Below are 13700 nucleotides of genomic sequence, written 5' to 3' on the forward strand. Positions count from 1 at the left end.
GCTTTTTCTAAATTTCTTGCTCAAATAATAAAGTTAAGATCAAGTTTTCCTAACCATCCCATTTAGACTGTCTGTTTAGATAATGCAGGTGAATTTTCTTCAAAAACATTTTATGACTATTGCATGTCAATAGGAATAAGCTTTGAATATTCTATTGCACGTGTTCATACACAAAATGGTTTAGTGGAATCCTTCATTAAGCGTTTACAATTTATTGTTAGACCTATGCTTTTGCGATCAAAGCTTCCTGCATCTACTTGGGGTAATGTTATAATGCATGTTGTGTCTTTGATTAGAATTAAACCAATTTCATATCACAAGTTTCCACCTTTACAACTTGTGTTTAACCACCAACCTTATATATCTCATCTTAGAATTTTTGGTTGCACAGTATATGTTTCTATTGCACCTACGCAACAAAGTAAGATGAGACTACAATGTCTGTTTGGTATATATGTTAGTTTTGATTCTCCATATCTTGAACCACTAACAGGTGATCTTTTTAGAGTAAGATTTCTAGATTATTAATTTGATGAATTAGTTTTCCCGTCATTAGGAGAAGGAAAAGGTAAAGGATTAAAAACACAAGAAATTTGTTGGACCACATCAACTTTGTCTAATCTTGATGCACGCACAAATCAATGTGAACTCGAAGTTCAAAGAATAATTCAATCGCAGAATGCTGCAAATCAATTGCCAGATGTTTTTACAGACATCAAAAGGGTCACTCAATTACATGTTTCGGCCGCAAATATTCCTGCTAGATTGATTGTTCCTGAAGAACATGGGAATAGCATCTAATGAATCTAAAATGCGCCAAAAGCATGGTAGACTAATTGGTGTAAAGGATACTATTCGTCGAAAGAAAAAGGAAATGAATAAAAGTGACACTCCAAAACAGGTTATTAACACTCAAGATGTTAAAAGAAATATAGATCAACATTCCCATATTTCCACAGAAGCAACACCAGAAGTGTTTCCGATACCGAAAAATTATGAGATCTCATTAAAATTTAAAAATATGCAGAGAAGAAATGAAATTGTTGTTGACAATGTGTTTGCATATGCAATTGCTTCAGAAATTATTAATGATAATGAGTCTGAACCTCAAACTATAGAAGAATGTCGATATCGAAATGATTGGCCAAAATAGAAAGAAGCAATATAGGCTGAGCTAGACTCATTAGCCAAACGTAAGGTATTTGGACCAATAGTCTAAACACCTGAGAATGTCAAACCTGTTGGGTATAAATGGGTTTTTGTACGTAAAAGAAATGAAATAAATAAAATTGTGAGATACAAAGTGTGTCTTGTAGCACAAGGTTTCTCACAAAGGCTTGGTATAGATTATAATGAGACCTATTCCCTTGTTATGGATGCAGTTACATTCAGATTTCTAATTAGTTTAACGATTTTTGAAGGACTTGACATTCACCTCATGAACGTAGTAACAGCTTACTTGTATGGCTCATTGGATAATGACATATATATATATATATATATATATATATATATATATATATATATATATATGAAAATCTCTAAAGGATTTAAAATGCATAAAGCATATAATCCAAAACAACGGCAAATGTATTTTGTTAAATTATAAAGATCCTTGTATGAACTGAAGTAATCTGGACGAATGTGGTACAATCGTCTAAGTGAATATTTGTTAAAAATTGGACATGAAAATAATATTATATGTCATTGTGTTTTTATCAAGAAGATAAATTCTGGATTTGCTATAGTCACAATTCATGTTGATGACATAAACATAGTAGGAACTTCAGAAGAGATCTCAACGATTGCTGACTATTTAATGAAAGAATTTGAAATGAAGGATTTTGGGAAGACAAAATTTTGTCTTAATTTTCAAGTTGAACATTTAACAAATAGAATTCTTATTCATCAGTCATCTTATTGAAAATAAATCTTGAAACAATTTTATATGGATAAATCTTATCCATTAACCTCCTCGATGGTTGTTCGTTCATTTAATGTGAAAAAGGATCTTTTTTGTCCTCGAGAATATGATGAAGAAATCTTTGTCTTGAAGTACCCTATCTTAGTGTAATTGGAACACTCTTGTATCTTACAAATTGCACTAGACCAGATATAACTTTTGCGGTAAATTTGCTGCCAAGGTTTAGTTCTACATCAACTCAGAGACATTGGAATGGAGTAAAACATGTTTTTCGTTATCTCCGCGACACATCTGATATGGGTTTGTTTTACCCAAAGGGAGTAAAGTCTGTGTTGAAAGGATACGCTGATGTTAGATATCTTTTTGACCCTCATAAAGCAAGATCACAAACAGGCTCTATTTTTACATTTGGTGATACTGCTATCTCATGGCGATTTGTAAAGCAAACGATCACTACTACTACCTCTTCAAACCATTCAGAAATATTAGCAGTTCACGAAACAAGTCATGAATGTGTATGATTAAGAATTATAATCCTACACATTAAAGGGGCAAGTGAATTATCATTGGAGAATGACAAGCCAACAATATTGTATGAGGACAATGCAGCATGCATTGTACAAATCAAAGGTGGGTACATAAAAGGTGATAAAACTAAATATATTTCACTGAAGTTCTTTTACACTCATAAACTTCTGAAGAAAGGAGATATTAATATTTACAAAATTCGTTCAAATGACAATTCAACAGATCTATTCACAAAAACATACCAACTTCAATTTTTAAAAAACATGTACATAACATTAGAATGCGACAACTTAAAGACATTTCTTAATTAATTATATTTTTTAGGGAGAGTATGAATATCATACTTTTTTTCCTTCGTTTATATTTTTTAGGGAGAGTATGAATATTATACTCGTTTTCCTTCGTTAAGATTTTGTTGCACAAAATTTTCCTTAACAAAAGTTTTAACGAGACATATTCATAGTATATAGTCATCCAAGGGGAAGTGTTATAAAACGTGTATATTATACATGTGAATATCTTGAAAATAGGTTATAATTTTTTATATGCCCACATAATGATTCATTATGTAATTAACCTTTGGAATGTCAATATAATTTTTATCTATACAAGGACAATTCTTATAACCAAAATGGATATAAAATAATAATAATAATAATAATTAGCAACATCTAATTCTTAAAGAATTAGACTGCTAAATTTCTATATTTCAAAATTTCTTTACTTCAATTTTTCTATAATTCTCTCTTTATTTCATTTACAATAGTTCATTAATTTAATAAATTTTTTATTTTTTTTTTTACTTTCCTTGATAACTAAACATGAAAAAGAAATTTTTTTTTCATATTCCTTGCCTTTCTCCAATAATTTTCAAGTTTCAAACAAACCATAAATTTAGATCAAGAATTTTAATGGACAAATGAAAAGAACGATAAATAAGAAGAAAACTCATTTTCCATTGATTAAATATTTAGTACATACAACCAAAATTTCATTCACTGATTTGATAAATTTTTTTTTTTAAATTTCTTGGATAACTAAACATTAGAAATTTGAATCCTCTATGTTTTTCTTTCCTTTCTCTCATATTTTCTAAGTTTCAAATGGGCCTAACGCAACATGCCATTCATTTTTGTCCATTCACAACATAAGCATATTTTGCTTGCCAGTCTGCTAGATAGAAAATATATGACGAATGTAAAATTATACATATATAAATAAAGTACATTCCATTCCATTCTTACATGAAAGCGTTCTTTGCTTCTTTCCATTGAAAACCAATCGGTATGACAACAAATGAATTGCAAAGCCGCGGGAACAGAAAACTAAAATTTTAAGTAGTGCCCGGGTTCATTCCCGTAAATGGAGAAAGTTAACATAATTGACAGGGATATTTTAAGGATAGCAAACATTTTTTTTTTGTAATGGTGAATCTGATGACAAATAATACGATAAAGAACTTCTCAAGAAGTTCTGTAACAAACATAATGACATCCATTCATCTCGATAATGTTACAGATGCAACCACCTCTTACATTCGTGAAATTTTAATTTGCCTTCTGAGTATTGAACCGGCAGCCCCAAGCCTCTGGCATGTTTTTGGGTCACCAAAAACGAACTGGTTTGGTTCCTGAAGGTTGCCTTACAAAAAATAAAAATCTAAACTAATGAGAAAAAAAATACCAAATACCTCTGGGCTACAATACATTTTCTGGAGATGACTCAAGCTGCAGGAGCATATTCCTGAATTGCTGCTGCCAGCTTATTCCGATCTTCCTCGGTCTTTGTCCTAATTAAGAAGGTACGTGCAACAACATCACCATTGCTACCATCATTTCCAGCTGCGTCATCCTACAAAAGCCACAAAAAACAGTAAACCATAAATTACAATTGAAATGCATCAAAAGGTTCACATGGATAAGGACCCATAAGAAATCTTCTATGCTGACCCCCTCTAGCCAGCTAGCAGCTAGCAGTCATAACCAAGAGGGCAATCAGGGATCACATTGTTCAACAGGCCCATCTATGAATTCTACATCAAAAAATCAAAGTGGTGCCAAGCACGTTTCTATGGTCAAATTACCTAGGGCTAGGGGCATACAACAGATAAAGAAATTCATACAGAAAATCAAGATGTCAGGTCAACGACTCCCGACCCCTTTACTCATAAGCACTCTGTATTAATCCTCTCCCCTCTTTCAGTCAAACGGAAAAAATTACAACACAAAGCCAAGTTAGCAAACCCAAGATATTGAAAGTCAATTTACAGATACACAGCTTCAATGGGTTACCAAAGTATGGAATATTGCAACAAGGGAGTTCTTTTGCAAATTTGTCTTGATGCCTGGATATAATAAAGCATTAAGCAACAGTTTTCCCACCTGCCATCAGCCAAAAAAAAAAAAAAGTCACCAGAAGTGAAAATCAAGTTAAGATTGGCAAATATTCTCATTACAATGGAATGAAAAAAATAGAACTATAGTCTTAAATTTCCATAAAATTATTGAAATTTCTGCTTTCCACCACCCTCAAAATAAAAATGGTAAATTTCTTATAATAAATCATTCGAAATTTATTGAATTCAAGAAGTTCAAACAAAATTTTTCAAAAACCTGAATGTGGAGCAAAATCACCTTCAAATTGAAATTTGAGATTAAAAAACCACCGAGTTTAAATTTATATCTTACTATCTTAGTAACTCCTTTTTATTAAAAAGAATACTATTGCAAGAAGTATGTGAATAATAATCTTTCACAATTTAGCAAGTTTAATCAAAATTAAACTTAGGTATTAACTACAACATTTTATTCGACCTTTTATGCCTAAATTAGTAGTGTTTGTATTAGCTAATATTTGAGTTATGAATTTCATTTATATATTAGACAAATATGCATAAAATGCTTATTGTATTACAGAATGACACACCCATCATCGATGGATTTTATTTACAATTGCTTTTAGTTCTAAATCTTGCATTATTATGTTCATTAATATTTTCTGAACTTCCATAAAATAAATTCCATTTACTACTAATTTCTATCATTTTTTAAAATCAATATCAAATCTGTCATTGAAATTTCCATGTTTTTTAAGCATCATATTTTTTTCAAAAATAAAAATTTAAAACCATGCATAAAAGTGCCCTACATGTTCGGGTAAAAACAATAAATAAAAATAAAAGGAACATGAACTTTTAAATTACTAATCGTAGACAACAATAACAAAAATAGATTGAAGTAGCAAACACCACATCCAATAAAGACCTAATCAGAAACCCTTAGGCATTTATCTCATTTGCCCAATTACAACTCCCATCTCAAAAATTATAACCACCCTGAAGAAATCAGTACTGACAATCCCAGTTAAATTTGATCCTAAGAGCACCTGAAGGGGTTCAAGTCTCAAAGAAAAAATAAAGGGTCCAACCCTGAAGCAGAAAGTTCTAACAAGTTCCAATTATATTAGAGCCAAAAGCTTTCAAGCACCTTGGTCAAGGGGATCCAATATAAAGGGGTGAAGAAAATGAGAACACCAAGGCTGTATTTAGGAGCAATCTCACTGCAAGTGGTCGGTAGAATTTAGATGCAAAATATTAACAATTTTGCGTGCTACTATTCCAGCCTCAGGGGAGCACCAGTGCAAGGGTAAGTAGAGATATAGTTGCTCCACGTGTAACTTCTCTTTACACTACCAAAAAACCTTTTAACACTCCTCCAGGGTAGCAGAAATGTCCAAATATCCATCTGGGACATGTCAGGAGTTGCAGAAATAATTAAAACAGAACATGATCGATGCATGATTGTTAAATTAAAATCACAATCTGGATCATAAGCTTGTACAAAGCAACATTCTTACTTTTCCCAAGTGCACCAAATCCACAGCAGGATTGTGGTATGCCTGCAGTAGGATCACAGGGTTGAATAAAAATATATATACACATTTGACTCTTATAAACTACCAAGCTACAGACTCTGATGTTTGTCTTGCACAATTTAACAAAGGGTAAAATAAATTAGGAAGGTGATTGTATTCATTTAATATCAAATGCCGATTTTGAGGTTGGGGATGAAAACAACATAAAATTCATGGCCACAATGAAGTCGATGAACCCTTGAATGATCAGAGAAATTAATGCACTAAAAAACTTTATAATGATGAACTTGTTGAAGACCATTAAAATAACACCAGCTACCAATCTTGCTGTAAATTGCACACCCCTTTAGAACATCCAGCTGCACAAATACCAAAGCCATGACTCTTTTCCCATATAAAGAATATGAGAACCTTCTTCCCCAAAGGATTTAATATATTTATATTTAAGCAATTAAATAATAATATAATTAGTAATTGTTATATTATTATTTTTAACTTTAGTTAACTACTTAAGTAACAGATAATTGATATCGTTTAATATAATTGATTCACATTAATAAAAAAAAACTGCAACACCCAATGCACAGGGTCCACATGCCATATTGAGGGGCTGCCGATGTCAAAAATAGATCCTCTAATCTTCACATCTACAGCTTAATGGCAATCATGGAAAAAGAGAGCTTGGGAGACCCCCAGGCCCCAATAGCCTTTGTGGCTCTATCCAAAGCTCAAGTCAGTGTAGTGTTAGAGACCAATGAAGGTTCAGGGTTCAACGACATCCCTCCCGATGTTACTTGTGTGTACATACATATTGTTTAGTTCATCTATCTTATATCTTATGGCCCCTATTGTATATTCTTATGTTGTATATTCTCTGACCTCATTATATGGCCATATAACCTATGGGGTTAAATGTCCCATATTAATAACGAATGACCTTGGCCTTATGAGAGGCATTACATCGCCATATAACATGCTTTGATGATATATTGACAATGGGTTAATTATCCTTAATGAGGGGGGGTTCACGGTTTCATACACCCTCCCTTTCCTCTTTCTAATTCTTAGGGGCTGCACCCTTTATTTTTCCCTCTTCAATGCTCAAAAACTGAAGGGTCTCTCCTTAGGCCGACAATGGGTCTTTGGAGTGCAACAATTTTAGCCCTCATCAGATGCCCCAACTCCTAATCCTAGAGTGGACCTTTCCAGGTTTAGCAGTAAATTCGTCTCTTTTTTTCTTGGTCCGAACTTTGAGCTGAGCTGCTCATTCCCTTTTCTTTCTTCCTTTTTTTTTTTTTTCATGTCCTCGCACCTTTTATCTGCATGCATACAACATAAAAATACAATAGCAAATATGGCAATCAAACCATTAAAGGACATCGCATTTTTGTCCTTTCACATCAAAATTAGCCCACTTGGTAAAATGGCCAAGTACACAAGCCCAACTAGGCCCACTTGGCAGAATGGCCAAGCACAAGAGCCCAACTAAATAAAAACAGACAGATCAGAAGGGAAAGGAAGAGAGGAGCTCAGCTTCAAGTGCTGAGCACAAAGGAGGAGAAAATAAAAAAGAAAAAAGAAAAAAAGAGGTAGCAACTTGACTCAAAGTGCCAAGGCAACGTGGGAGAGGGGGGAGATGAGAATGCTGCAATAATGCATGATCACATTTTGGCAGGAGACAACAAGAAGCCAAGTTCTTTAATGCCCTCAACATCATCGATGCAAACAAGATGCTTGCAATAATAAAAGTATTATTTGTATTTTTATGGTGTATGAATGCAGAATTGAGGAACTTGAAAGAAAAGGGAGAGAGCAACTCGCTCCAAGTTTTGACTCAAAAAAGAAAGGAGACTTAGCCCACATTTGGGAGCACTTAAAATAAAAGTGCTTATAACATTTAGCACTTAAAATAAGCACTTCTACAAAAAAGTGGGTTTGGCTTGTACTAACACACTTATTGTTAAAAGTGTTTTTCCAAAACTACTTTTTTTAGAACTATTTAAGAGAATTTTAAGAACCAATCTAAGATAACTTTTTGGCCTTTTATAAGTGGCACATTTCATAAGCAGGGTCAATTTTGTAAATATAACAAAATTTAGCGATAATTTTATAATTTAAAAAATACATTAGAAGATAATCATATATTATTTTATTATGTATTATAATATATTAATTATTAATGAAAGATAATTCAATTTTGAAATGAAGAACCATCTATTTCTTGAAATTAATAATAAAAATTCAAAATACTAATTTAATTAATAATATTATTTCAGCATAAATTAATATGATGATCATATTTTATAAATATAAATTAAGAACAAGATTATTGTTAATCAAAAAATAATATTTTATTATATTTACTTAACAAAAATATTTAATTGTTAATAAAATAACGGTTAACATAATTATTAATTTAATTGATAATAATCATATATTATTTTATTATGTATTAAAACCTATTAATTATTAATGTATATTATTTTATTATGTATTATAACCTATTAATTATTAATAAAATATAATTAAATTCTGGAATGAATAAAAAGAACCATCTATGAATTTAAATTAAATTTAAATAAACAAAACTTTTTAATTTAGTTATTAATACTATTTTTAACATAAATTAATGTCATAATCATATATTATAAATATACATTAATAAAAAGATTATTATTAATTAAAAATAATAATCTTCTATTATTTTTAATAGAAAATATTTAAATTTTAATTATAAATAATTACAATAACTATTAATGAAATTGCTAATTAAAAAATAATAATATTTTTTATTTAAAACATGTTTAAAAATAATAACATAGTACCCTAGAATAAAAATAAGTATCCAAAAACCACTTATTTTAAACACAACCAAACACCACTTATAACTTTTAGCATTATTCCAATTTAGCATTTATTATCAGAACTTCTTAAATTCAGCACTTTTTTTCTGAAAAGCACTTCTGCATAAGTAGATCCAGACAATCCCTTAGTGATAACGAGGACTAGGAGTAGGGGGCATCTAATGAGGGTTGAAATTGTCCTACTCCAAAGACCTATCAGTTACCTATGCAGATCCTCTGGTTTTTGAGTCTTGAAGAGGGTAAAAGAAGGGATACAACCCCTAAGGAAAAAAGGAGGAAAATGAAGGGGAAGAACCACCTCTTAATATGGGGCATTTAATCCTTTGGGAGGCTGATAAAATATATGACATAAGGCCATATAACGGAGGCCAAAGAATATACAACATAACCCTATACATAGACATAGGGGCAATAGTCATATGCAATAAAAAATTCACACGCGCACGCATGCACACACGCACACGCACACACATAAGTAATACAAGGAGAATGCCCCTAAATCCCAAGACCTCCATTGCTCTCAATAGTACATTAACGCCACCAGAGATTCCTGAAGCTCTCTTTTCCCTGTTATATATGATTGCCATGAAGTTGTGGACATGAAGATCACGAGGTCATTTTTTTATGTCAACATAGAGGCGTTCAAAGTATAGGGTCATTTGTTTAATAAACATGCACCTCACAAGCTCTCCCTTGAGCACAAAGGTGAAAGTGATCTTTCTTATTACTTTTTGCTTTGCTAAATCTTGGTCCATAGGGGGTCGAAATTACCTACAAGAGTTAGCTATGGCACATGGTTCCTTATTTAGAAAAGGAAACGGGAGCTGCCAGAATTTACTAGAAAAAAATAAAATAAAAGTAAAATCCCAATCCTACAACTATATATACATTAGCATTGACAAGCACTTGTAAACTGTACTCATTACATGGTTTTAAATAACAGGCCGAGACTGTTACATAATGCCGTTACGTAACGGTTTTTTGGGTTACTGATACTGTTACACGCCGTGAAATTGGTGGGAAGAAAAATCACGGCCAAAGTGGTCGTTACGGACCATGACCATTTCCTAAAGGCCGCTACGACCGTTACGCAACCGCTATAGTACTATTACACCAAAAAATTTATTTTATTTCTTACTTTTTCTTCTCACTTTTTCTCTCTTTCATAAATCATTCTCAATATACCATGTGGCGCGAGGGGGAAAAGATTATAATGAAGATGATAATGATACAAAATTTACTATTTCTTTCAATACTCACAATAGATGCATTAATTAACAATTTGAAAAAACTAACTTGTTAGAAAAATATTTTATTTTGATAATATTAGTAATGTGATATTTATGTTTTATATTTTTCATCTTCAACCTTCTTTCTTTTCTAGCTATTTTATATTTGTATTATTTGTATGTCTTATGTGTCTAATAGATTAATGGAGTGTATAATATATTTTGTTCTATTAATTAATTTAACACACATAAGAATTTATCATAGATAAGAACAATGAGAAGTATAAATAGACACACACACACACACACACATAATTTTTCTATCAATGGTGGTTTAAAACAAATGTAAACTTGTTGCACTTACCAAATAACTTAGTTACTCGAACTAAAGGATCCAAAATACACTAAAACTCTTTCTAAGAAGGGCTAAAAGCTTAAAACATGCAAGTACGCTAATACGCACAAGGTTGTGTGCTTCAAAAAAATTCACGGCTGTTACACCCACTTCCCGTTACACCTGCTACCATTACATTACGCTACCCACAACCGCGATTTAAAACCATGATTCATTACTATCGCCTACGGAGTTTGGCCCAACAGATCAATTGCCAAGTGATTACACATGCAAGCATAATATGTGCGGCACATTTTATCATGATATAATATGGTGTGTGTGCGCAATTGAATTTTCAACATTCTCATGATATATTTGATTCGAGTGAGTGTGTAACTTCATGTATGCAAGAATTGCTTAAATATTGAAGAATGCTCAAATTATTTTTAGTGAAAGAATTCACAACATTACTTTTGTGTGCATCAAGCCCATAAAGAACAAAGACATTAGTCCTATGGGGCGAAAAGAGGGAAGTCCAAAAGGGCCTTGTCACATCGCCATTTCGGATTTCAATTAAACTTATTGGGGGCATGTACTAGATATTCTATTAGCCCCAAGAGAGCACATTATATTGGATGCTGGCCTTACAAGGCTTAAAATCTTGTTATCTTGTTTTGATGCTAACAAACAAGTGAAATTTAATGTATTTGTGTGAGTAATGATATTTCAAGGTTCATATATGTGAAAGTAAGGTCAAAGTGCCCACAAGGATCAAATATGATGGAAGCAAGGTCAAAGTGCTCACAAGGATCAAATGAAGCTTAAATGAGCCAAGACATGAATTACTTGTTGAAAAACATGAGGACATGAATAAGTTGTTGAAAGCCAAGGCATATTAAAGTCAAAAGATCCAAAGAAAGGCAAAGTAAGAAAGCTTAAAGAATATGGAAGCTTGAAGAAAAGATGGGTTCAATCCAAGGACAAAGTATGAAGACTCAAGAACTTAGAATGTTAATATTTTAGAAGTCTCATGTAAGTGCTTTAATATTTAAAATATTGTTTGAAATATTTTGAAACTCTTAGGTTAACTTCTTAGATCTAGATACTTTTTAAAATACCTGAATAATATTCTTATAAGGTCAAAAATTATTTTAAAAAGGTTAGAATCATCTTTAGAATAAAGATCACCAAAAAAAGTTTTTTCCCAAATGCTGTCAGTTTTTATACAGCCGCATTGAGGTGAATTTTTCTCTATCAAACACTCATTATTTTAAAGTGTGGTAAACATGAAAGTTGTAGGATTTTCTCTTAACTTTCTTTTGACACCAAGAACACCTAATTTGGAGTTATACAGAAAAAGTTATGGCCAAAACACTGAAACGGGGTCACTGCTGTCAGACATTTAAAAACTGTTCAACAAGCAAATTTTTAAAATTCTAATGTTTTAAATTATAGCCATTTGAACCTTAAATATTCTAATAAATAGGGAAATTCTTTAAGGAAACTTTTGCAAGTTTGAAAGCCTATAAATACATGGTTTTGCAAAACAAATAAAATGCTAAGAATTGAAAAATCTATTTTGAGGAGCTGAAAGTACTCTTATTCTTCCTAAGTTCTCTTGCTCACTCATTGAAAAATTCTTTTGCTGAGAATTCTGAAGTGCTGATCCTTCTTCCTTTGAATTCCTACTGCTAATCCTCTTCTAAGAAGGATATTGGTGAATTCTACACTTGAGCTTCATTCTATTTCCTATTGATATTTTACATTTAAGTATATAGTGCTGAAATTGTACTAACTTGCTCTTTGAGAGAGTATACTTGTACGCAGATTTTATCTTATGTTTCTTGTAGTTCATTGACGTTCCAAGGTGTTTGGATCGTTGGCTAAGCAAGGGGATATTGCTTAGAGAGACGGACTCTAGCCTATGTAAGGAGTGACCGAACGAGGGAATATCGTTTGGAGAAGGCAGGCTCTAGCCTTAACCAAGGAATGTTGTAATCGGTTTTGTTCCACCCATCAACGGAACAGGTTTAGTGAATCCTTTGGTGGTTTGCCAAAGGCGAGGACGTAGGCTGGGTATAAGCCGAACCTCGTAAAAATCTCCGTCTCACTCTCTCTTTCTCTATTCTTTATTTTCAGTACATATTTAAATTGCGTGGATGATTTAAATTGAAAATCAAATATACTACGACGCATATTTGGAAATCAAGTAAACTTAAAGATTAATTTTGATTTGGATTGCGGAAACCGAAAGGGAGTACGTTGGTGAAACCATATCTTGCGGAAATTATACGGGAGTACGTTTCTTGGTTAAACACTCAAAGATAAATTAACTGAAAGTTTATTTGAGTTTTGAATATTTGGAAAGAGTGATTGAATGTTGTATTGAACATCATATTAAGCAAATCCATATATACAGGGCTTGATTAAAATTTATATCTAGGGCTGACTACAAAAGCTTTATTGCGTTTGTGAAAGGATTGTTGAATATTAAATTACATTCTTCACAAGGTTTTCAAATTCATAATCACGGGGCTTATATAAACAAACAAACAATCTCAAGATCTTATATTACCAAAGTGCTGAATACCTTATATCTTGGTTTGGTTGTTTGATGTTTAACTTGTACTTGGCAAATAAATTGATTGTTCGGTTTGAAAATTGTGTTTAATTGATTGGTTGTTTAATTGTGTTATTGATTGGATAAAAGAACTAAGTTCTTGTGTGATTGGTGAAATTAAACAAACAAGTTAAAGAATTGGTTAAGTGTTTAAAGAAATTAAGAATTCTTAAAAGAAGTTTAAAGAAATTTTTAAAAGCCAATTCACCCCCCCTCTTGGGAAGCTATTCCTAATTTCATTGGATTCCCTAATAGCCCCAAGAGGGTATATTATTGTTTAGATTTTATCAACCCGTCAAGTTGTGTATTGAATTTTCTAATAGCTCCA

At 32.0% G+C, this 13700-nt stretch overlaps 1 protein-coding gene across 7 annotated transcripts in view; it reads right to left on the reverse strand.

Moving 5' to 3' along the window:
* Window positions 1–3639: 3639 nt before the first annotated feature.
* Window positions 3640–13700, reverse strand: part of LOC131164461 (uncharacterized) — a 57498-nt gene continuing 47437 nt past the window's right edge. For 5 of the 7 annotated variants that reach the window (XM_058121656.1, XM_058121661.1, XM_058121662.1 and 2 more), the window contains exons 8-9: window positions 4744–4833; window positions 3640–4303 (exon numbers count right to left, since the gene is read on the reverse strand). In XM_058121656.1, the coding sequence (XP_057977639.1) occupies window positions 4175–4303; window positions 4744–4833 (219 nt within the window). In that variant the 3' untranslated portion in view covers window positions 3640–4174. Of the gene's footprint in view, window positions 4304–4743; window positions 4834–5627; window positions 6196–6307; window positions 6350–13700 lie in introns of those variants that run through there. The other 2 variants (XM_058121655.1, XM_058121657.1) reach the window with 2 other exon arrangements.

This window comes from Malania oleifera, chromosome 9, assembly GCF_029873635.1.
Source record: "Malania oleifera isolate guangnan ecotype guangnan chromosome 9, ASM2987363v1, whole genome shotgun sequence".
In the NCBI taxonomy this organism is placed as follows: domain Eukaryota; kingdom Viridiplantae; phylum Streptophyta; class Magnoliopsida; order Santalales; family Ximeniaceae; genus Malania; species Malania oleifera.